Below are 25,915 nucleotides of genomic sequence, written 5' to 3' on the forward strand. Positions count from 1 at the left end.
CCTTCAAGTGGGGGCGTGGCCTAAATGCACTGTCGCTATTACTGCTTATTACTGCTGTCCATTACATTTAAATATTTTGGTCACACAGTTCTTGCCATTGACAATCCATTAACTGAGGATTTTAGCTCCATAAACTATTAATTAACTGCTTATTGTTTGTTAGTGAGATAGTAGTTGGGTTTAGGTATTGAATTTAGGAATAAGTTCATACTTTTTAAGTACTAATAAAGAGCTAATATCTTATTACTAGTCAGGAACCAGTAGTTAATAGTGTGAAATGGTACTTAAACTAAAGCATTACCTATGCTTTGTCTAATAAAATCAGCTTAAAATTCAAGTGTATCTCAAAACCAATTACTATGTAAATTTACCTTAGCCCCTTCCACCCCCCTCTCCTCCCTTTTTCCTCTATAGGGCAGCTAGCACTGTGCCTCACTCTTGCCTTACAGCAAGGGGGGGTTATTCTTAAAACAAACCTATAACTCATTAGGAGAATAAGCTCAACCCTGTTAGACCATGCGCCACAGCACAAAGCGGATTTTTGGATTCTGACACGCCCTTAATGTTTTTGCGCCCTCGATTTGCACTTTGCGCCTGGATCATCAAAATAGAGCCCTCAGTATTACTGCAATTAATGACATTTGACCATAGTAAAGTATCCTTCGTTAGCACAAAATGATCAAATCTCTTAAAAACAGTAAATCCAGGTTAGTTTGCAGCTTTGCCAAATGTTCCAGCAAAATTGTGCATGAAATACAAAGCTGAACTTTCAGCATCATATCGTCCACATGGCGAGGCAGTGGCGCAGTAGGTAGTGCTGTCGCCTCACAGCAAGAAGGTCGCTGGGCCGCTGATTCGAACCTCGGCTCAGTTGGCGTTTCTGTGTGGAGTTTGCATGTTCTCCTTGCCTTCGCGTGGGTTTGCTCCGGTTTCCCCCACAGTCCAAACACATGCGGTACAGGTGCATTGGGTAGGCTAAATGCCCGCAGTGTATGAGTGTGTGTGTGAATGTGTGTGTGGATGTTTCTCAGAGATGGGTTGCGGCTGGAAGGGCATCCGCTGCATAAAAACTTGCTGGATAAGTTGGCGGTTCATTCCGCTGTGGCGACCCCGGATTTTTTAAAGGGACTAAGCCGACAAGAAAATGAATGAATGAATGAATATCGTCTACATCAGGGATGTCAAACTCAATTCCTGGAGGGCTGCAGCCCTGCACAGTTTAGTTCCAACCCTGCTCCAACACACTTACCTGTAGATTTCAAACAAGCCTGAAGGACTCAATTAGTTTTATCAGGTGTGTTTAAATAGGGTTGGAACTAAACCGTGCAGGGCTGCAGACCCTCCAGGAATTAAGTTTGACATCCCTGATCTACATGCTTCCTTCTATGATGGTTTAATTCATAGAATAATGAATTGTTGGTCAATAAATAAAAGTAATCCTACTATTTCTGTCATGTCAACTCTCGAAATTGAGATTTAGAGTTGTAATAAATATGGTCTTGGTGACATAAAGCTGCTACACCGCTGCTGCTGCTGCTGCTGTTAATTCTTTAATGGTCAAATAATCCATTTTAGTAATACCATAATGTTACCATAAATAATGAAGTTACATCTGTGCTTGTTGATTCTTGTGTTATTTGGGATGCCAGTTCCACCTGTAATCAGCAAGCTGACAGATGCCATTCCGGACCACCACTGGTGTATTCCCTTCAGCGTGTCTGGCAACCCGAAACCCAAACTCAGATGGTTATTAGACGAGCAACCCATTCAAGAAGGCAAGTTCATCCATACCATGATCCACGATTACTCGGAGGGCGAATACCACGGTTGTCTACAGCTGGACAGTCCCACGCACATCAACAACGGCATGTACACGCTGCTGGCCAGAAATCAATTCGGAGAGGACAGCAAGGCCGTATCTGCTCATTTCATGCATGAGCCATGGAACGGTGAGTTGAAATTAGCATGCATTCAAGTTAAAATTGTCAGGTTATACTTTTGCGTCGAGTGCATGGGGTAGATTCGATGGAGCGTTTGAGCAGTCACACACATTTCGCCGTATCCTGACGCGCACCCCTCAAAAAATAATGACAATATGTTTTGCCGACGTGGAGCGCAGGATCTGTCAGATTGGTAGTGGTCAGGGGCATCACTAGACCCCATTTATTAAGGCACGTGCCTCAGTAAAAATCGCCAGTGCCCCAGTAAATGCTTTAAGATAAGATTGATATTTATTAGGAGTGGTAATCCCAAAATAAAGATGTCATTCATTATGCAACCCAACCAACGCTGATGAAAGCAATGTAGTGTGATCAAAAGGCAAACTGGGCATGCGCACAGAAAAAAAACCATACCCGCACGCCTCACACACCGCTCCTGCTGACTCACTGCTCTGCTCCCGGTGTTACGGTTGTGGGGACACATTTCTGGCACAAACTCAAAGGGCGCTATCATATTAGTTGTGCGCCTTGCTTACACATTGCTTAAAACAGACTGGATGTAGAGCAATACGCAAATATCTTTACATATGAAATAACAAATATTAAGGAGATATATATAGGATATAATATAATATATATATATATATATATATATATATAATATATAATATATAATATAATAAATATATATATAATATATATAATATTATATATATAATATAATATATATATATATATATATATAAATATAAAGAATTAAAATGTTACAAAACATATTATTTTCTAGCCTACATAAATATAAAAACCATGCTTTCATGCCTTCTTCATCTCGGCGGGCTTTTTCAGTTTATTCATGATAATTTGCTTTTATATGATGTTATTATTATTAGCAGTATTATTTATTATATCCATATTTATATTTGTTTTATTAAAAACAAGCTTAGATTTTCCCACCTGCAGGTTTTAGACCATATGGGGCACAGCATGTGTGTTTGGATATAACTCAGTTTTTTGAGCACACTTCGTCATTATTATTCATTTATTCGTTTGCTGGAAATTAGAACTGAATTTAGAAATAGTTTTAAAATAAATCTTTGCGCTTAACAAACGAAATTAATTATGTATAGGCTAATGGATGTCTGTGCATACAACACGTTTCCTTAACCACGAGAGTGAAAGTGAAAGTAAATAATGAGGAGGCTCATCTCTCATTCTCGCGCTGCAGATGTTGTTTAACTGTTCTCTTGCTAGTGAAACACTCAGTGTTTCCACTTACAAAGTTCATCATGTAAATAGCAAATAGCAAATGCGCTTATGGCGCGACGCAACTGACTTCTAAAGAGAATGTGAGATGAGACTCTGATTGGTTGATTCTTAAAACACACCTATATGTCATTAAGAAAATAAGCTCAACTCTTTTAGATCATGCGCTTCGGCGCAAATTTCGACATGCCCTAAATGCGCCCTGCGCTTTGCACTTTGCGCATGGATACTCAAAATAGAGCCTAAAATGTTGGCACAAAAAATAGACAAAGTAGGCCATCGAAACACTACTGCCAACTAGCACTTTGGAAGTGGTATTGTAGAACAGCACAGACACAGACCAGAAGTATAAATGCTCACAATGGAGTTGGCTACATGCAAATACCGCCATCACTCGACGCACAAGTGTAAATAAAGCTTTACAGTGAATGTTATAGACAGTTTCTGAGACCTTGTCTGTTTTTTTTCCATGTTTGCTCATCTGAATCAGTTTCCGAACCACTGTATTATGGTGAGTCTCCTTTGAGGTTTTTTTGTTTGGCAGGAATATCAATGACTAAAGTAAAAGTTCACTCCAAAATGTAAATTTGTACATGTTGTTTGGATTATTTACACATTATTTTATTTATTTTCATATTTTCATCAGATTTTTGAATCAAGACATTTCTTGAGATGCAAATTTAATTTATCAAGGGAAAAATGTATCAAAATTAGAGGCGGCACAGTGGCTCAGTGGTTAGCACTATCACTTCACAGCAAGAAGGTCGCTGGTTGGACCAGTTGGTATTTCTGTAAGGAGTTTGGATGTTCTCCCTGTGTTGGCGTGGGTTTCCTCTGGGTACTCCGGTTTCCCCCACAGTCCACAGACATGTTCCATAGGTGAATTGAATAAACTAAATTGGTCGTAGTGTATGAGTGTATGTGTGAATGTGAGAGTTTATGGGTGTTTCCCAGTACTGGGTTGTGGCTGGAAGTGCATTTGCTGCGTAAAAAATAAGCTGGAATAGTTGGCGGTTAATTCCCCTGTGGCGATCTCTAAAATATAGACTAATCTGAAAGAAAACGACTGAATGAATGTATCAAAATTAAGTCATTTATGATTAAATCAAGATAATCAAATAAAAAATAGATAATAATAATAATTTAGAGGGAAAGCCAGTTTAAATCTTCTTACTCCACTGACAGTCTTTCCATTTATAATTACAAATTTGCCTAAAGGGATAGTTCACCCAAAAATAAAAATATACTCACTTTTTACTCTACATCAAGCAGTCGCAAACCTTTAGAAGTTTTTTTTTACACATAAAAGTCTGAAGACAACATAGATTCAAATAAAAACAATAAACAGAATTCCTTTATTAATATTACACTACTTACGGTCAAAGTTATGGTCTATATTATAATATTATTATAATATTATATTATGCAGTCTATATCAGGGTTATAATTAACAATGTTTAAACGATGGATCTGTGACTGAGAAACTACAGATTTTGTGAAACACTCGTCACTACATCGTTCTTTTCCCAAACGATGCATCGCCCTATGACAGTTCAGCTGAGAGTTACGTCGTTGTTTGGGAAATGCAGCCCTGAACTGAACTGAACGACTACTATTGGGTTTAAAAAGATCTGAATCAAAAGATGAGTAAATGACGACAGAATTTTCATTTCTGGGTGAACTATCTTTTTAATTTTGATGCATGTTTACCTATGTCATTTTCTTTCTGGACTAAATACATCTTTATTTAAGAATGTTTAAAGTTCATTGCAAAACAAAATAATACTACAGCTTAATAAAATGTCTTCTTGGAGTGAACATTTAATTTGGGGGTATTTATTATGTAATGTGTCATTTATAATGCTACAAATAAAATACATTGAAAACATAATTCATCTTAATCCTAAATTTCCCTTCTTCTCTCTGTTCTCTTGTGTGTGAGATGCCACTACAGGTATGAACAAAAACACTAAAACACACACACTGATGGTCGATTTGTAATATGAGATGCCTCTGTATCTGATTCTGTTCTTCTCTTATAAAACAGACGACACTCCACTTGGACCTCCTGAGGACAAAGTTGCTGTAAGTAAACTCAAATTACTATGATTATGTTGGGTCACACTTTATTTTGATGGTCCGTTTGTTGAATTTAAGGGTGCTTTCACACCTGTGAATCGATTCAGTTGTTTCCAAACAGGGATTCAAATTGTTGCTCTTTGCTCTTGGTGCGGTTTGCTTTCACACGGCAAAGTTTCTAAACGGACCAAAAGAGATAAAAGAAGTCACGTTTGAGTAAACTCTCCTCACTTTGGTCAGAGTTTCAGGGTTTATTTTGCAGAGTCCCGCTCAGCTGTCCGGGGGGGGGTTTGGTGGTGTTTGAAAGGGCGCGTGACGTGTCTGAAGAGCGAGGAGGGATGCGATGGGGAGAGGTGAGAAGGGTGCGCAACGTATTTGAGTACGGGGAGGGAGACGTGTGATTTCCGGGAGATTAAATCACTCGTTTGCAGGCATCCGACATGGGATGTCTGTTGAATGACCTCCCGCCCTACTCATAATTCTCTCTTCATAATGCCGTATGCCTATTACGTATTTATAAAACACTGTGATATAACCAGGCTCGGCTCGTATCGCTTTCTCACTCAGGGTTCCCGCGGGTCCTTAAAAAGTCTTAAAATGTCTTAAAATAAAATCCGGGAAATTAAGGTCTTAAATTATCTTAAATTTACAGTAAAGTGGCTGTTCGGTATTACATTTTCAGCCGGTGTGCTTAATGATGATAGGGAAGCACAGTGGTCCACCGTAAAACGTCTAATAGTTGATCATTTTAGTATGTGTGAAACGAACAAGTAATGTTAACACATATAAACAACTCATTCCTGAAAAAAGGCAAGAGAGCTGTGTGCATGTGCTCATTTGAATAATGTCGGGCTATACACGGTTTTGGGCTTTTAAAAAGCTGTCAGTCAATATGTACTTGTCGGGTTCGGGCTCTAGCGGGCCTAACTTTTATGGACCGATTACAGCTCTTGTTCAGACGCCAACTCACAGTCAGCTATAACAGTTTAATTTCACCGCCAGACACTCAAAAGGCAGGTACAGTGGGCTATCCATACTGTGACGAGGCACAATGTATTTAAATCTAACAAGGACATTAGCAATGATGAGTAATGAGTATTCCTATTCCAAAGAAATTATGACATTTTTGGGTCTTAAATTATATTTGTTGAGGTCTTAAAAAGGTCTTAAAAAGCATTAAATTTTACTTTTAAAATGGTGCAAGAACTCACTACAATCGATCCGCTCTAAAGTTTGTTTCAATCGAACCGAGACCACCACATTCAGGCGATCTCGAAGCTATTGTTTTGGTGTGGATCCGAGCGCGATTGCTGGATTCACATATGCCAAACGACCCGCGCCAACTGGGCAAAGGAGACAGGTTCCAACACAAAAGTCTACGTGTGAAAGCACCCTACATTGCATCTGCATGCCAACTAATTCTCAGAAGATTAGACTGTAAGGTTGGGGTTGGGGTTAGGGTTAGTGTTAGTTGACATGTACTTACAAAGTTGCTTATAGTTAGTTAAATGTCTGTTGAAGGAGCCGAATCAACATAAATTAAGCAGACAGTCTACTAATTCGCAAATGGACCATCAAAATAAAGTGTTAAAATGGTTTGAAAACATTAAAAGCTGCTTGCATTCTAGCCAAAATAAACCAAATCAGACTTTATTCAGAAGAAAAAATATTACAGGAAATACTGTGAAAAATTCCTTGGGTACAACATGAGTACAACCTACAACAGGACACATTAGGCCATTCATGATGTATATCCAGCAGTTCTTAGTTCAGCAAACTCCTAAACTAAATGAGTCGTAAATAAGAAAATGGTCGCAATCTTTCCCTAATGAAGAGCTTTGGGTTTTTGGGTGAAACTGAATGCAGTGGCTGCCATTTGAAGGCTGTTTATTCTCCTGGTAGGTGTACGTGGTCGTGGGAATCGCTGCCATCACATTCACAGGCTTCGTCTTGATGCTCGTCATTCTGAAGTTTGGCCGAAACTCAAAATTCGGCATCAAAGGTAAGCACCTCTCGGCTCTAAACGCGCCTCTGCCAAACCTTCATTAAGGCCCGTCGCTCTGGAAAAGACACATTGTTCTGGGATGGAATAAGTGGCTTTTCTCTTTTGTGGAAATAAGTGAATGCTGAAGGAAGGCTGTGCTTTGACTGTTTAATGAGCTCTAATAATTACTAATACACAGTTTGCTTTAACACGGGTTTCTCGTTGGGAATATTAAAGTGCGCACTAAAATGGTGTAGTCTACCTAAATAATATAGCTGGATGTAATGGCTTGTTTCCATTGAGTAATGGGATTAAGTATAGTACTGATCTTATTCTTCTCATATAAGCAGGGGTAACTATTTGGCTCGAGATTTTTGGTCTCATTCACTTCCAACGTAGGCTCATTCTGAAAACGTAGCCCTATATACATTTTTGGAGATCGCAAATTATGTAGCCAGAGGAACGTATAGGTGCATGGTGTATTTGGACGGCGTTCCTTTTCACGCTTACCAGCTGACTGCTTGCCTCTGTATGGACGGCTTTTCCACTGTTACCAGATTGTCCAGTGGCTCGTTGCGTATTTCGGCAGACTTGTGGGTTCGAGTCCGGCGAACAACGATTCCAGAAAGCGGGTAAGACAAAAACAAAAGCCAAAAAAATAAGAAAGAATGTGGTAAAATCTTAAAACGTGGTGAAAATCAGGCTGCTGTGAGGGCTTTTCTTTTTCTGGATTGCTGTTGAAGTGGGTGAGCGGGTCAGTAAGTGCTTTTGAAAACACTATCGGTTGGGTTTAGTCAGCCAGTCAGTCGAAATTTTAGATCTCAAAACGCGTACACAGCGGCCTCTGGCAGATTCGTGAAAACAAAAATACGTAGCTCCTGGGACATATTTGGTGCTCTCCCCAAATGTATATAGGGGGATGTTTTCAGAATGAGCTTGGGTAATATTTTCGTATCATATTATTCTCCTTTTTATGTAAGGTCATTCACACACTTGTTTGGAAGGCAAGTGGTTGTTGACTGTTTTCTGCCGTTTATTATTTCTAGTCATTTTTCCCATATGCGACTAAGTGAGGTCAATGATTATTAAGAATAAGGTTAACAGGACAGTAAAATTCGCATTTCGGTATGGGTCACCCTAATCAAGCTTGCATATCCACTACTGATATACTGTAGCCACTAAACTGACAAAACATAAAAATAGTTATGTTTCCTCGTTAGATCAGGTTGAAAAAACAGTCCTCCGCAGACCTCTACTCTGTTATTATCGTTTTATTACAGTGTTGTGTTTTGCTAGTATATCTAAAAATGGCACGTAATATTTTGTCGTTCCCCTTATTGCTCTCAAAAAATTACCTTTGCTGTTTGGTCAATCTACTTATTTAAAATCAGTTCAAATGACTTAATTCTCAAGTTTCTTTGGGCACAACTTATTTGTTTTGTGCTCAATCCACTTAAATTTGTACAAAATGATGACGTTAACGTAACAGATTTATATTTGGTCAACGTGAAGGAATTGTGTGAAACCAGCATTTTTTACAGTGTATGAATTATCCACTAAACTGACAAAGTGAAGTTTCATAAACTAATTTCGTAATACTATTGAGCACGACTGGCTGCTCATTTTATAATCAGTAATAATCCAATCATAGTGATCCAAGCTTCCAAACCACCCCCCCCCCACCCCATCTCCTCCTTTTCCTCCCGAACTCTCGAGACCTAGGCAGGATGCTTGGGCTCAAGTATCTCCGAGCTCAGAGTTTTCTCCCGGGACAGCATGCCAAAACTGCTATTAACGCTAAACATATCTAAGTGGGAACTCTTGAAATTTAAAATAGTTAATTTAGGTGAATTGAACATAAATTTTGTCCCCCAAAAAAACTCATTTTAAATTAGTAGATTGAACCACAAACAGCAAAAATACACACTTTTTTTTTGGAGCGTATGCTATTATTGTTTCATGTTTCGGCTGTGTATTTAAAAATGCCACTTATTGTGTTGTCGTTGCTCTAATTGCACACATAAACGATGATTCTCTGTAAACTAATCAGCATTCAACACTGCGTCTAGATCCACCCTTTAGGCACCCTTTATTGTGCTAGTTAGTAGAATATCTTCTCTATTTTGATACCAATTCTGGAAATTCTGGAAATAAGTGCGCACTGTACTGTACCGAGCCTTACTGTATGTGTCGCTCAGTGGAAACAAGCCATTCGATGACTGTTTTCCTGCATCCTTGTTTGTCTTTGCTAACGATTCATGCTATGCATCTCTAATAAACAAGGTGGCTCTATTAACGAAACTTGGTTTTTCATAGTGAATAAATGTGGATTTGTGTTGTGTAGGTTGTCTATTTAGTATTCTTGTCAGAATATAATAATTTTATAAGGAAGTGGTGTGAAATTGAAGATGTTGCTGCGCCACTGCTGGTTCTAATGTTTTGAGTGTGTTTTTTTTTTTGCTATACAGTTAATCAATTGTTTTTGGAGGTTACTTACAGACAAGTCAAAAGTCTCTGTAACTATATTTACAATCACGTTTTAGGATTGAAAAACACTGGATAGAAAGGCCAAGATATTGTATGTGAAGAATGCAACATAGGCTCATTCTGAAAATGTAGCCCTATATACATTTCTAGAGATCGCAAATTATGTAGCCAGACGTATTTCATCTTTTAAACTAACTAATGCTACAGGGCGGTATGACGCCGTTCCTTTTTGCGCTTACCAGCTGACCGCTTCCGTATGGACGGCTTTTCTGCTGTTACCAGTGGCTCACGGCGTACGTCGAAGGATTGAAGACACAGAGTAGAGTTGACAGCGATGAGTCCAGTGAAGAAAGGTTTTAGAAAACGTCTAAGACAAAAACAGAAGCCAAAAAATAAATAAAAATAAACAAGTAAACAGCAGGGTGATAATATGGTAAAATCTGAAAACGTGGTAAAAATCAGGCGATTTCTTTTTCTGGATTGCTTTTTAAAACTGTCGATTGGAGATCGGGAGCGTGAGGAGATCGTCAGTCAGTCAGTCGACAGCGACCTCTGGTGGATTTACGCGAAAACAGCAGACCCGAATGGCACTCGAAAGAGAAATTGGAGATCTCAAAAAGTGCACACAGCAGCCTCTGGTTGATTCGCAAAAACAAAAACTGCAAAAAAACGTAGCTCCTGGGAGGTATTTGGCACTCTCCAGAAATGTATATAGGGGTACGTAATCAGAATGAGCTTGTTTGCGGTCGTATGATAGTTACGTCATCGATAACCTCCAGCCTGCATTGTGCTCACAGGGCTGCGAGAAAATAAATAAAAAGAGCGGAGCTGCGGCAAAATAATGAATAAGAAGAGTAAGGCTACGGTCAAATGAATAAATAAATGAAAAAAGTGTGACTGCTGAGAGTACAAGCAGCTAGCGGCCCCAAAAAATGAACTGGCCCACTGGGAATTCTCCCGGTCCTCCCGATTAGCCAATCCGGGCATGTGTATGCTGTGAAAGCAATGACAATCTTTTCTTAATTCGCTGGCGTTTTTTGTAATTACATGTGTTTTCTTTAACTGCAGCATGTTAAGTTCTCTTGGCCACCACACTTTTGGCATGTTAAGGTGACTGGCCTTTTTTTCCCCCACATGGATGTGTGTTTGCGTTTGCCTTGACAGTTTGCTAGTCGGCTGGTCTGAGCGAGAGCGTGTGATTGTTTTTGTGGTTTCTCTAAGAGGAAGTGTTGAGTTTGATGTCCTGAGGGGCTTATTATCGCTCAGTGGTCTTGAGTGTGTGTGGAAGTGCCTCCTCTTTTGTCCACAAGGACCCAATGCATGATTGTTTACTTACACTCAAACAAATAACTTTTGCTGTTTGTTCAAACTACTTGTATTTATAATGAGCTGAATCAACACAATTCTTAAGTTTTTTGGTTACAACTTGACTTGAATTTGTAAAAACGATTAAGTTAATAAAATCAGTGTATGTTGGGACAACATGAAGGACTAGTGTGGAACCCAGCATTCTTTACGGTGTATATAAAGGTTGGCAAATTACTATTTAGGGATTCTAATTGGGCTCTGATTAACTTATAAATGTAGTTCCCTAATTAATGCTGCCATTTAACTTTGATTTTATTTATTCAAGATGGTACCCAGATAACATACGCATGTTGGCCGCTTTAGGCAGTTATGTGTCACTGGTAGGTTTCCTTCGTTCCAGACAAAATGAATGTGAGCCTAAAGTGGCCCACCTGTACAATGGCAAAAAGGGGCCAGAGATTCAAATTCATATATGGGCCATTTAAGACAAAGATTTGGCACTTATGGCAAAATGTAATCTGAATGTGAGCCCAATGTGGCCCATGTGCAAAGTGATAAATTTGGCCCATATGACAGAGGTCAAATGTGGGCCACAGTTGGCAAAACAGTGGCATAGTCATTTAAGTGTGATCTGGGTCTAAACCTAAGGTGGCTCACATGTGTGAGTGCAAATGTGGCCCAGTTATATTAAGACATATGTGTACCACTTTTGGCAAATATTTGGCACAGTAAGCTCTGGCTAATGTGGCTGTGAGCCTAATGTGGCCCAGAGAAAATATGGCAGATGTGGCCCAGTTATTTTAAAACATATGTGGCCCACTTTTGGCAAATATTCTTCACAGTAAGCTCTGGCTAATGCAGCCGTTAGCCTATTGTGGCCCAGAGAAAATGTGGAAAATGTGGCCCAGTTATCCTAAAACAAATGTGGGCCACTTATGGCAAATATTTGTCACATTAAGCTATGGCTAATGTGAATTGGAGCCTATAGTGGCCCAGAGAAGATGTGGCAAATGTGGCCCAGTTGTCCTAAAACAAATGTGGGCCACTTATGGCAAATATTTGGCACAGTTAGCTCTGGCTAAAGTGGTTGTGAGCCTAAAGCAGCCCAGAGGAGATATGGCAAATGTGGCCCAGTTATCTTAAAACACATGTGGACCACATAGACTCAAGTCACCATCATGGAGAAAAGTGTTCGCTTTAGTTGGGCTCGTAGCCCTGAATCTCTTAATATAGATTTTATTTTGGGCTTCTGTAACTTTTAAGATTTTTTAAGAAGCAAACAATGAAGTGAGGCATAACCTGTGATGAAATAATATAATTCACTGATATTTACCAATGTTTAATCCATTATTAGAAGTAATAGGCCAGATCTGGGCCAAAATATGTGTAAATAATGGCCCAGAATATGGTCAGTTTTGGTTTATTTGGTTGAATTCTGGATAATATTTGGTATTGCTTTGGCTTATTTGTGGCCCAGATCTGACAAACAGGACCGGACCTCCCAAGAGCCATCATTCCATTCAGTATGTGGTCCAGATGTAAGTGTCTGGTGTGGGCCGCATCTGGGCCGGAACAAAAGCAAACTTTGGCCCAGAATAGGGTCAATTCTGGTTCATTTGGTTGAATTCTGGCTGATATGTGATATTGCTTTGGCTTAATTGTGGCCCAGATCTGGCAAACAGGAGCGGACCGCCCAAGTGCCATCATTCCATGCGTTATGTGTGCCGGATGTAAGTGTCTGGTGTGGGCCGGATTTAAACCACATGAATTTTGCTTGCTGGGTAGCTGGTTCAAGTCCCAGATGGGTCTGTTGGCATTTCTGTGTGGAGTTTGCATGTCCACCTGTGTTGGCGTGGGTTTCCTCCGTGCTCCCGTTTCCCCCACAGTTCAAAGACATGCAGAATAGCTGAATTGGCCATAGTGTATGAGTGTGTGTATGAATGTGAAAGCGTATAAGTGTTTCCCAGTTTGTGTTGCTCTTTGATAACACTTCTGAAACGCTTGGTGGCAGTAGGTTTTATGTTCATCTGTGTCGAGATTCTTCGCAGGTGTTTTGTTTTTTCTAAATGCTACCTTAATGTACAAGTAACTAAAACTCACTCATTTTAAAGCAGGAACCGGCAGACGTGCAACAACTTTAATCATAAGGTAAACACAAAACAACAGTTTGCGTCTAGAGCTCCTCCATGGGACTCGACATTTGTAATCAATTGCTCCATCGGGCTTGTGGCTCTCGGCTCCGCCCATGCTCGATAACAGTACCAAGCCGACCAATCACAGAGCTTGCACTACATGTCATTGCGACATGTAGTTACATTTATTGAGAGGTGTGCGTCGGCGAGGGTATGCTACTGCGCAAAGGCTGTGCCGATGTATACGCGTGCACTTGATGCAGAAATATAAATCAGCCTAAAGCCAAAGGAAAATAATTGGATGAATGATTGTAGTTGAGGAAAATATTGTCATTTCACTTAACACATTTTATTTTATTTTATTTTTGTAAAAAATTATTGTTGGTTTTCAAAAACATTAACGGGCATTTTCTGAAATACAAACAAACACACATACATGAACACACACACTTACACACACACACACTTATAGAAAGACACACACATGCACACACACACACACACACAGTCTCGCTGCTGCATTGAGAAAAGCAGACCCCGCACCATTCAGAAAGCAGAGGAAGTGGCTGGAAGGTGAAACTGAAGCCCTGAGGTTCAGGAAGTGTGTCTGAGAGAGAGGCTGTGTGTGTGTGTGTGCATGTGTGTGTGAGAGAGAGAGTCAGCAACCTTCTGCTTATCAATGATTCAGAGGGCACGTATCGGTTTTCTCTGGTTTGGACGAATCAAGAAAATCAATAAAGCTTGTCAAGGTCAGAAGTATCATCAGCCCTGGACTCGTGGCCTTTGGTTAACAAACGAAAGGTGCACCTCAGCCTCCATTCAACCACTGGCCCACAGATTCCTCTCTCCAATATTGCGCGGGACGGCCTTTAGAGGAATGTTCCTGCTTCAAAGAATCAACTCAACAATCAGCTCAGACATACCAACAACATGTTTACAGGGAACTCTTACAGTTTTGAATGCATAGACCATTTTGAGGGATGTAAACAATAACAAGGGTCCTAACCTATTTCCTGTTTTTCATTTTTAATTTGCATAGCTTCTCATAATCCAAAAATGTCTACATGTTGATGAATAATGTTATGACAGCTGCATTAACATTAAAGCCTGGTTTATACTTCTGCGTCAGGTGATCGGCGTGACCCACGGCGCAAGCATTGTGCGTAGCCGTGCATATTTACCTCTGCACACTGTTTCTGTTGCTCAGCAATAAACTTCCGAAACGCTAGTTGGCAGTAGGTGTTTATGTTTCTCTGTGTTGAGTTTCTTCGATGGTGTTTTTGTCACGGTTGTGTAGAGGAAAGGGGCGAGGACTCAAGTGCAGGGAAATAATGGGTATTCATTGATAAAAATCAAAAGCAAAACAGCAAAACAAACTACCCCGATGGGGGAAAACACTAGCAAAACAAATAAACAAACAAACAAACTTGACTGGGCAGGCTGGTAGGGTTCAGGGCTGGAACACACGACAGGACAAGGAGAGAAACGATGACATACAGTGACATATGATGACGAACTGGCACAGGACAGCAGACATGAGGGAATTATAAGCTGTAGTAAATTAACACACAAACAGATGAAAATAATTAACTAATAATGGGTTAACAAGGAGGGTGGGACTAGTCAATAGACGGGAGAGCACATGACACAGAGACAACACAAGCCATGTGCTCACATAAGACAGGACAAGAACACGTAGCCAATGAGATAACTCATTAACCACGCGTTCACAATAACAGGACAAGACGGAAGCACGCGGCCACAATGTAAACACATAGCCACGTGCTTGGACAACACAAATAGACGCAAGACACAAGCACACGATAGATGAACACCTTACCGTGCGCTCACACATATGCAACGCGCATGTTTCATCTCAGCATCAACCAAAACCCAAACCAACTAGACGAAGACGCTGAGAATCAAACAGCGCGATGCTGACAAAACAAAACAAAAACACGAGTACAAGAGTGCCCACGACAGTGCGTGCGCACATAGAGACACACACAATTACAGAAACAGGACAAGACAGGGCTAGTTTCCGGACTCTGCCACCAAAACAAGAATTTACAAGACCAGAGTGGCAGAACCCTGACAGTTTTGTTTTTTCTGAACACTTTCTTAATGTACAAGTGGCTCAAATTCGCTCATTTTGAGGCGGAAACCGGTGGACAACAACGTGCAACAACTTTAATCAAAAGGTAAACACAAAACAACAGTCTCCATCCGGAGCTTCTTCATGGGACTCCACACTCAAACACCCGCTGCTTCACGCTTGAGCGGCTCTCACCTTTGCCCACACTCGTCAGCGCTACCAAGCTGACCAATCACAGAGCTTGCGCTATGTGTATGCGTTACATTTTTTGAGACGTGCGCGTCAATGTCGCCAACGGCCACAGCAAGGGGCTATGCATCCACGCGCAGTCTGCGCCGTAGCATTCGCGTGCGCTTGACGCAGAAGTATAAATCAGCCTGAAGATGTGATTAAATTGCCTCTTGTTAAAGTTACGAAATAGTTTGACATTGCCTCTTGAAATGGTCTATAGATTTGTATCCAGTTTGGCCGGCATTTTAGTTTATTTGGTCTGGACAAAAAATAAATAAAAATTTAATTATTTATTCTGACATCTCCAGGTTGGAGGAAAGTCCCTACACTAGGTGATGGAGTTCAAGTATCTTGGGGTTTTGTTTACGAGTGAGGGAAGGATGGAACGTGGGATTGACAGCATACCTTCCAACAATTGTCTGTTAAAGTCCTGGAGTCCTTGGCGGTGGCCGAGGGTTATGGGGTGGGAGGTAGGGATGGGGGAATTAGCGCGGAGTGGTGTGGATGTCTAGGTGCTGGAAATACCGAAACGTGTGGGGGTGGGGGGTGGGCGGTGATTGGAGTCCCTGTTATGTTCTATGCAGCAGGTTTTAGGCAGCTGCTGTAATCGGAATTTATACCAATTGGACTGCAGTGGATGTTGGAGATATTGAGTACAGTACAGTAAAAGTGCAGTCGGCAGGTCAAGGTCGCAGTGTTTCTGAGCCCATCGACGCTTTATTATTGTGAAGAGAACATTCAATATTTAAGTGCATTCAAGCATTCAAGCACTTCATAGGTATGGGATATCTATAGAGCAACGCATAGCGAAGGCCCCTATAATGTCAATATATACATACAAGGACATAATTTAATGATGACAAATGAGATGCAAATGAGTAGGCCAGATTTGCTGAACTTTTGTAGAAATATTGATTATTTAAATAAGTGTGAACTGGATATTTGAAGTATATTATTGGTCCAATACAAGTGACTAATACATTTTGATTAGCACACACACAAACACGCACAAAAAACAACAACTATATTAATTTTAGTATCAGTTGCAAAGCATTATGTTACTTCTAATTTAAGTTTGTTGTATTTCTCTTATGGCTGGGATGAGAATCAGCACCTTCAAGTTCGAGGCCATGGTGCTCCACCGGAAAAAGGTGGTTTGCCATCTCCAGGTTGGAGGAAAGTCCTTACCCCAGGTGGAGGAGTTTAAGTATCTTGGGGTTTTGTTTACAAGTGAGGGAAGGATGGAACGTGAGATTGACAGGCGGATTGATGTAGTGGCAGCAGTAATGTGGTCGATGTACTGGTCTGTTGTGGTGAAGAAGGAGCTGAGAAAGAGGCAAAACTCTCGATTTACCGGTCAGTCTACGTTTCTACTCTCACCTATGGTCATGAGCTTTGGGTCATGACCGAAAGGACAAGATCTTAGATACAAGCAGCCGAAATGAGTTTCCTTCGAAGGGTAGCAGGGTGCTCTCTTATAGATAGGGTGAGGAGCTCTGACACCCGGGAGGACCTCAGAGTAGAGCCGCTGCTCCTCCACATTGAGAGAAGTCAGCTGAGGTGGCTTTGGCATCTGTTTCGGATGCCTCCTGGACCCCTACCCAGGGCGGTGTTTCAGGCATGTCCCCCCGGGAAGAGGCCTCAGGGAAGGACACGCTGGATGGACTATGTCTCTCGGCTGGCTGTCTGGGGTTCTCTCCTAAGACTGCTGCCCCCGCGAACCGGCCCCGGAAAAGCGGCAGAAAATGAATGAATGAATGAATTTCTGTTATGTGCATTTGCCATTTTTATTTGAATTTAGCACAACATTTGTAATTACAGTACTTAAACTTTGTTCAGTAGGTGCCATTAGTCGTGTTTCCATCCTAACTTCAAGTAAATATTTTATTGAAGTTTGCAAAAAAAAAAAACAATTCAGAAATATAAATTAGATGCATATGCATCATATTTTTAATCAACATAGGCTCATTCTGAAAACGTAGCTCTATAGACATTTCTGGAGATCGCGAATTATATAGCCAGATGTACGTTTGGCTACGTTTCATCTTGAAAATGAACGCTATGGGGCTATATGATGCTGTTCCTGTTTGCGCTTACCAGCTGACCACTTACCATCGTATGGACGGCCTTTTAGGTATTGACAGTTTGTCCAGTAGCTCGCCATGTACATCGGCGAACTTGAGACACAGAGAGGAGTTGACCACGATGACGGGGTTTGAGTCTGGTGAAGAACAGTTCCAGAAAGTGTGTAAGACAAAAACAGAAGCCAAAAAATAAAATAAACACGTAAATAACAGGGTGAGATTGTGGTCAAATCTAAAGATGTGATAAAAATCAAATTGCTTTGAAAACTGTCGGTTGGGTTTATGGAAGGAGGAGGGTGGGTCAGTCGATCAGTCAGTCATTCAGTCAGTCAGACAGTCGACAGTGGCCTCTGGTGGACTTACGCAAGCGGCACTTGCGAGAGATACCTCCTGGGACGTATTTTGCACCCTCCAGAAATGAATATTGAGGTACGTTTTCAGAATGAGCCTTGGCTGTATTTTATCCTTTACAAGAGTCCAAAACTTCCATACAGCACATTTAGGACTTACATTTAAGAATGATCCTCCATGGTATCACACCATTCAGTTTTCCATCTATAATGTCACCGTTCTACTGCATGCTAGCTCAGATGAAGAGATTCAAGATGTGCTCATTTTACTGTTGCTCCATCATGTTATGTCATCCATTGTAATTATGGACTAATATCAATGTTTAATCTTGTAATTGTACATTTTGTTTAACTTTACATTTGAAGAAAACAGCAGTTACAAAATCTGATTGAATGGCTTTTATTACTAGTGGTAAATTCATTCATTCATTCATTCATTCATTCATTCATTCATTCATTCATTCATTCATTCATTCATTCATTCATTCATTCATGCATGCATTCATTCATTCATTCATGCATTCATGCAATCATTCATTCATTCATTCATTCATTCATTCACTTATTCATTCATTCATTCATTCATTCATTCGACTTAGTCTCTTTATTCATCAGGGGTCACCACAGCGCAATAAACTGCCAATTATCCAGCATATGTTTTACACAGTGGATGCCCTTCTAGCTGCAACCCAGTACTGGAAAACACCCATACACACTCATTCACACACACTAAGGACAATTTAGTTTATTCAATACAACTATTGCGCATGTGTTTGGACTGTCAGGGAGGCCGGAGGAAACCCATACCAACACAGGGAGAACATGCAAACTCCACACAGAATTGCCAAATCAGCTACCTTCCACCTGTGAGATGACCAGTGAGCCACAGTGTCACCCTAGTGGTTGAATTAGTCTGTTAAAAAAAAGCTCATGCCGATGAATCTTTATGGCAAAATGAATGAGCACTGATTGACTGATCTGAGAACAGTCATTACTGAACATCCGTTTGCCATTCAAAGTGCACTCGGTTTTTAGAGAGAGGGAGATAGAGTGTGTGTTGGGGCTTGGGGGTGGACCTGCCCTCCCACCACATGCGCTGTTGCCATAGTTGCAAGCGTCATAGTTATTCTGTAGCAGCAATGAATCATTCTCACAGAGCATGAATCACCATGAATCTCACACACACATACACACACAGACACTTGCTTGTGTAACATGCGCAACATGCATCAATGCACATGCTTAACGAAAAACAATACAGTTATGTATTTGTACAAGTATGAGCAGGTATATGATGAGCATTGTGTTTTTGAACATTCAATAGGGCCAAGTTTATTCGGTTGTGCGGATACTCGAGTGTTTCACATGACAAACACTCAGACTGCAGCTTACTTCAGTTGCCTGTTCACCTTTTACAGCTTAATCCTGTTATATTCAGATGCAATTCAGTCATCTACTAGAACGAAAAGCACATTCAGCTACCAAATTTACAAAAAAACTCTATGCTGTATGTACAGAGCCCACATGTGAGCTAGTTTTTAAAGAGACAGTTCACCCAAAAATGAAAAACACGAACTATTTGCTTACTCTCAAGTGGTTATTAACCCTTTATGTGTCTCTTTATCATGTTGAACACAAAAGAAGATATTTTGAAGAATGTTAGAAACAAATGAAGGGTGAATAAATGATGACAGAATTTTCAGTTTCGGGTGAACTATACTTTTAATGACGTTTAAATCAGATTGTAGAATACTCTCACTTCTGAATATGTGGTGCAAGAAATGGTCGGGAATTACCATTGCCAGATCTTGCTAAATTCGCTCATCTTAATATTTCTTTTGTTGTTGTCTTTATGCTTTGACTCATTGAAGTTGTACTTTACGGAATAATAAATGCACATTATGTAATCTTCTCCACTAGAGGGCGTGTATTCACAACAAACAAAGGCGTAGTTTGATTTCAATGTGACTGAGTGTGGAATCATGGGAGTTGTGGTCTTCATTACAATGTACAGGGCTCCTGCAGAAATCATGTTCATGATAGGCTAACGTATTACCAAATGTTTCAATAATTGTCCTATTTAAAGATGAGCTTTTTAAACTCTAGAACACATCTGTAAAAATCTGCAAAAGATAATCTGTAAAAATAATACAGCTGCTGCACTGTACGCGAAATCAGAAAGATGAGTCTTAATTACTTCTTTTGTTATCAAAAGAAGAACAAATTTTTTTTTTATACTTTTTAAATGATCCTTCAATTTGTCGCTGTTTTGCTGAATGACTCATTGACATTCATATGACTGTTATTACAGTGTAATAACTGAAAAATTTACTTATTAGTATGTTATGTGTGTAACTATTAAATACAAATATATACCGCTATAGATAAAAGTAACTTACAAAAAAAAAAAATAAATAAATAAATAAATTATATATATATATATATATATATATATATATATATATATATATATATATATATATATATATATATATATATATATATATATATACATATAATTCATTGAAAAAAGTACTTTTGTTGCTTGTTCAAGCTACTTTAATTTTTGTTCAATCTGCTTGTGTTGGGATAACGTGAAGGAATTGTGTGAACCCAGCATTTTTTTTTACAGTGTTTGCTAATACATTTAATGAAATCACAATTATTTTTGCATATGAAATGCCACAGATGCACATCCAGTATTGTTAGTGCTTGATTCAAAGTTAAGCTGCTTTAATAATTTTAATTCTTGCTTACTAAATCACCTTAACAATCTCTCTTTCATCTGTCACTGCTTCTGCTTTTAACCTATGCTATGCTAAATGCTAACAACATTTGATTGTTTTATGATGAACTAATCAAAATCAATAATTATTTTCAGTGTTAGGGAAAGTTACTTTTAAAAGTAATCTATTACAATCTTAAGTCACTTTGAAAAGTACCTGAGTTACTAAGTAAAAAGTACTTAAGTAACAGTAAAAAGTAACTAAGTAAGAGAAAATTAGTAACTAAGTAAAAAGTAACTAAGGAAACAATAACTATGTAACAGTAAATAGTAACTAAGTAAAAAGTAACTAAGTAACAAGTAAATTACTAAGTAAAATGTAACTATGTTACTAAGTAAAATAAACTATGTAACTAAGTTAAAATAGCAAAAAGTCAATAAGTAATTAGGTAAAAAGTAACTAAGTAAAGAGTAACTATGTGACTGTAAAAATTAACTAAGTAAAAAGTAACTATGCAACTAATTAAAAAGTAACTATGCAACTAAGTAAAAAGTAACTGTAATTGAGTAAAAAGTAACTACGTAACTGTAAAAAGTAACTATGTAACTAAGTAAAAAGTAACTCTAACTAAGTAACAAGTACTTATGTAACTAAGTAAAAAGTACCTCTGTAGCTAAGTAAAAATAACTATGCAACTAAATAAAAAGTAACTATGTACCTAAGTAAAATCAACTATGTAACTAAGTAAAAATTAACTATGTAACAAAGTAAAAAGTAACTAAGTAAAAATAACTATGTAACTAAGTAAAAAGTAACTATGTAACTAAGTAAAAAGTAACTAACTGGGTAAAAAGTAACTATGTAACCAAGGTAAAAAGTAACTATGTAACTAAGTAAAAATAACTATGTAACCAAGGTAAAAAGTAACTATGTAACTAAGTAAAAATAACTATGTAACCAAGGTAAAAAGTAACTATGTAACATTAGTAAAAATAACTATGTAACTAAGTAAAAGTAACTATATGTAAACTAAATAATTTTTTAAGAAAAATAATGTGAAAGGATGTCATGTTTTTTGTCTTTTTTAAGATTAAGATTTTAAAAGTAACTTTACCCAACACTGATTCTTTTCTTGAAAATTTTTGTGTTCATTTATTATCAGACATTTGAGTTTTCACATTTTGTTTTGTTTTCAGTCTCATTTCTTTGATTCATTATGTTGATGTTGTGTTGTGTTTTTTTTATTATGTTTTGGTTTCCCTTTAGGTTTTGTTTTATTTCACAATGTTCCCGTCGAGGTTGTGGCGAGATAAGAATGACTGCGGTCACACCAGACTGAACTGGACCGAATTTGTGGACCATTTTGGAACAGAGTTTTATTGCTGAAAACCTGCAACGTGCCACGCCAAACTATAACCAAATCAAACGATAGCTCATTTTAGCCAGGGTGGATTCTGATTGGCTGTTGGTTGTGGCATTGGGGGACGGTGTGACCTGGTGGAGTTAATGGGTGAATCCATCGGTGGGTTTGGAAGCTGCTAGAATCTGTGTCAGTGGGCAAAATGAACCCTTGGTGCTTTCAGTGAGAAGGACAGATCGCACCCAAATGGAGTCGCTCATAAATGAATCATGCCAGATGGGCCTTTTTTTCACCCTGTTCACACATTTAATGACCAGATAGCAAACTGACAGATGAACCATAAAGACTCACACGCACGCAAAACACACACGCATATGTGCGAAACCAGACAGTGTGCTCATTTAGACAAAAAAGTCAAAACAAAACTGGTACATGCTGTCTTGATTCATGTTTATGTTTGGTAAAGATGAAGATGCAGTACTTTTTATGATATTTAGCCTGTTCTTAGACATTAACTAAAATAATATCAGCTGATACTCGGGTTGTTATTGTACCAATAAATAAGAATATCTCTAAAGTATGCATGAGTGGAGCACCAGGACAATGAAAACAAAGCTGTTTGCTCACCATTGTTGAGATACATGCTGTAGGTGACTATTTTTCGCTTTAGTAAAACATTCAAGAAGGATTTTGTTTTATGTTTACAGTTGAAGTCAGAATTATTAGCCCCCCCCCCCCCCCCCCTTGAGTTTTTTCTTCTTTTTAAAATATTTTCCAAACGATGTTTAACAGAGCAAGGAAATGTTCACAGTATGTCTAATAATATTTTTTCTTCTGGAGAAAGTCTTATTTGTTTTATTTCGACTAGAATATAAGCAGTTTTTAATTTTTTAAACACCATTTTAGGGACAAAATTACTAGCCCCTTTAAGCTATGTTTGTTTTCAATAGTGTACAGAACAAACCATCGTTATACAATAACTTGCCTAATTACCCTAACCTACCGAGTTAACCTAATTAACCTAGTTAAGCCTTTAAATGTCACTTTAAGCTGTATAGAAATGTTTCATGAAAAATATAGAGTCAAATATTATTTACAGTCATCATAGCAAAGGTAAAATGAATCAGTTATTAGAAATGAGTTATTAAAACTATTATGTTTAGAAATGTGTTGAAAATATCTTCTCTCCGTTAAACAGAAATTGATGAAAAAATAAACAAGCGGTCTAATAATTCAGGGGGGCTAATAATTCTGACTTCTAACTGTACGTATAGCAAAGATGAAGATGCAGCACTTTTTTGAGACGATCTTTTTTTGAGATTTCGTAGAGATAATATTGCTAAAATAATATCAGCTGACAACCGGGTTGTTATTGGACCCCTATTAAAAAAAGGATATCCTTGAAGTAAGCATTAGTAGAGCACCAGAAAATGAAAATGATGCTATTTACTCACCATTGTGTACATACATGATGTTGGTGACTATTTTTTGCTACGCTAGAACATTCAAGAAGGGTTTTGTTTCATGTTTATGTATCGCAAAGATAAAGATGCAGCACTCTTTTGAGACGTTTCTCCAGATTTTTGGCTATTTCATAGAGATAATATTGCTAAAATAATATCAGCTGACAACCGGGTTGTTATTGGACCACTATTAAAAAAAAGGGATATCCTTAAAGTAAGCATTAATAGAGCACCAGAAAATGAAAATGATACTATTTACTCACCATTGTGTACATACATGATGTTGGTGACTATTTTTTGCTTCGCTAGATCATTAAAGAAGGGTTCTGTTTCATGTTTATGTATAGCAAAGATGAAGATGCAGCACTTTTTTGAGATGTTCCTCCAGATTTTTGGCTATTTCGTTGAGATAAAATAGTATCAGCTGACAACCGGGTTGTTTTTGACCACCATTTAAAAGGATATCCTTAAAGTTAGCATTAGTAGAGCACCAGAAAATGAAAATGATGCTAATTAGTAGTGCACCAGAAAATGAAAATGATGCTATTTACTCACCATTGTGTGTATACATGATGTAGGTGACTACTTTTTGCTTCGCTAGAACATTTAAGAAGGGTTCTGTTTCATGTTTATGTAGGATAAAGATGAAGATGCAGCACATTTTAAAATATTTGTCCTGATTTCTTGGCGTGTTTGTAGTTGTGCTATTACTAAAATAATATCTGCTGGCAGTCAGGTTGTTATAGGACCACCTTTAAAAAAAGGATGCCTTTATTGCTATTTCTTTAAATGACAATGCGGATTGAGCTTAAATTGTCTATCAAGACATCACAAAAAAACAAAACAAGAGACAGAGCCGCGTTTAATAAAAGCTCACTGCTTCAAGTTTCACTGATGCTTTCTTGTGTCTCTACACTATCATTGCATCATTCGTCCAAACAGAAACGCTGTTCAACACACATTAAAACATTTAAAGTGGAGGTGGAAGAATTTCCTCTTTTGCCCCCTTCTCCTACACTCGTTCTCTATTTTTCTCTCTCGCACACACACAGTTGCAGCAGTAGGCGTAATGCAGTGTAATATTACAGACATCTGAGCACAGAAACACAGTGAATGACTTTAAAGTGATTGACATAAAATATAAGGTAAAGTTAAAGGGGTTTCTGTGACGCTCTTTGAAAAACCAAAAGCTCTTCAGAATCTACGTTTTGTCTCATTTGTGCAAATCATGGCAGAAACTCAAGCAGCTTCACCACAGCGGGACGGTTAATCAGTGTTTGTAGGGAAAATAGATCAGCGTTTTACATCTGGACAGGTCGTTGTTTAAGAACAGGCAGAACGTTTCTGATTTATTGAGGCTAAAAGAAGGAAATGGTTTAGGTTTGTTCTGTAGACAATGAGGTAACTACAGTTTAAGTCAGAATTATTATGAGTTTTTCAAATATCTCCCAAATGATGTTTAACAGAGCAAGGAATTATTCACAGTATTTCCCATAATATTTTTTCTTCTGGATAAAGTCTTGTTTGGTTTATTTCGGCTAGAATAAAAGCAGTTTTTATTTTTTTAAACACCATTTTAAGGTCAATATTATTATCCACCTTAGGCAATATTGTTTTTCAATTGTCTACAGAACAAACCACTGTTATACAAGGATTTGCTTAATTCCACTTAAATAACATAGCTAAGTCTTTAAAAGTCACTAGTATCTTCAAAAACATCTAGTCAAATATTATGTGCTGTCATCATGGCCAAAATAAAATTAATCGGTTATTAGAAATGACTTATTAAAAATATTATGTTTTGAAATGTGCTGAAAAAATCTTCTTTTAAAACTACTTTAAAGGGTGTTCATAAGAAGCCATGACACATTTATAATCATGATATATACTGTCATGAAGGGTCATTCGCTTAGTTATTTCATTTCAAATGTAAAGGGGACATTGTTTAAGATGTTTTGATGACAGCTTGTCTTTGTTGTGATATCTTGATATAACTAAGGCAGCATAACTTGTCATAAACCCATCATAAACATGACTGTCATAAGGCCATTATAATTGTGTCATGAATATATTTCTGATCACTTTTTTTGTGAATTTGAAATTAAATTATCTCATTAAAAGTGTTGATACTTTGTCAAATCATTTTAGAACAGCGTCATTAATGTTTAATGATATTTTAAAGATAGATTATAGCATTTTACCAATGATACATTGTACCACTGTAGCTGAGGTCAAGAAAAATATTAACGAATCTGAAATTTCTGATACAATTATAAAGGCCTCATGACATGCTTGTGTAGGAAAGATTGTTATTGTCAAATAAACACTTAAAAATAAAGGTACCAAGAAGAACCACAAATGAGTTTTCACAACGCCTAATTACACTTAAATAATCTAGTTAAGTCTTTAAATG

The 25,915-nt window shown here is 38.3% G+C and overlaps 1 protein-coding gene and 1 long non-coding RNA gene across 8 annotated transcripts in view; one reads left to right on the top strand and one right to left on the bottom strand.

The window, feature by feature from the left end:
- LOC147842882 (uncharacterized) overlaps positions 1-25,915 on the bottom strand; it is a 797,275-nt gene that overhangs the window by 191,484 nt on the left and 579,876 nt on the right. The window lies entirely within an intron of this gene.
- ntrk2a (neurotrophic tyrosine kinase, receptor, type 2a) overlaps positions 1-25,915 on the top strand; it is a 92,989-nt gene that overhangs the window by 18,843 nt on the left and 48,231 nt on the right. For 2 of the 7 annotated variants that reach the window (NM_001441819.2, NM_001441821.2), the window contains 6 exon segments: positions 1,650-1,949; positions 3,694-3,714; positions 5,251-5,288; positions 7,185-7,284; positions 21,946-23,989; positions 24,024-24,387. In NM_001441819.2, the coding sequence (NP_001428748.1) occupies positions 1,650-1,949; positions 3,694-3,714; positions 5,251-5,288; positions 7,185-7,284; positions 21,946-21,992 (506 nt within the window). In that variant the 3' untranslated portion in view covers positions 21,993-23,989; positions 24,024-24,387. 7 annotated transcript variants of the gene reach the window in all.

Source organism: Danio rerio, chromosome 8 (genome assembly GCF_052040795.2).
Source record: "Danio rerio strain M-AB ecotype USA chromosome 8, GRCz13ab, whole genome shotgun sequence".
NCBI lineage: Eukaryota > Metazoa > Chordata > Actinopteri > Cypriniformes > Danionidae > Danio > Danio rerio.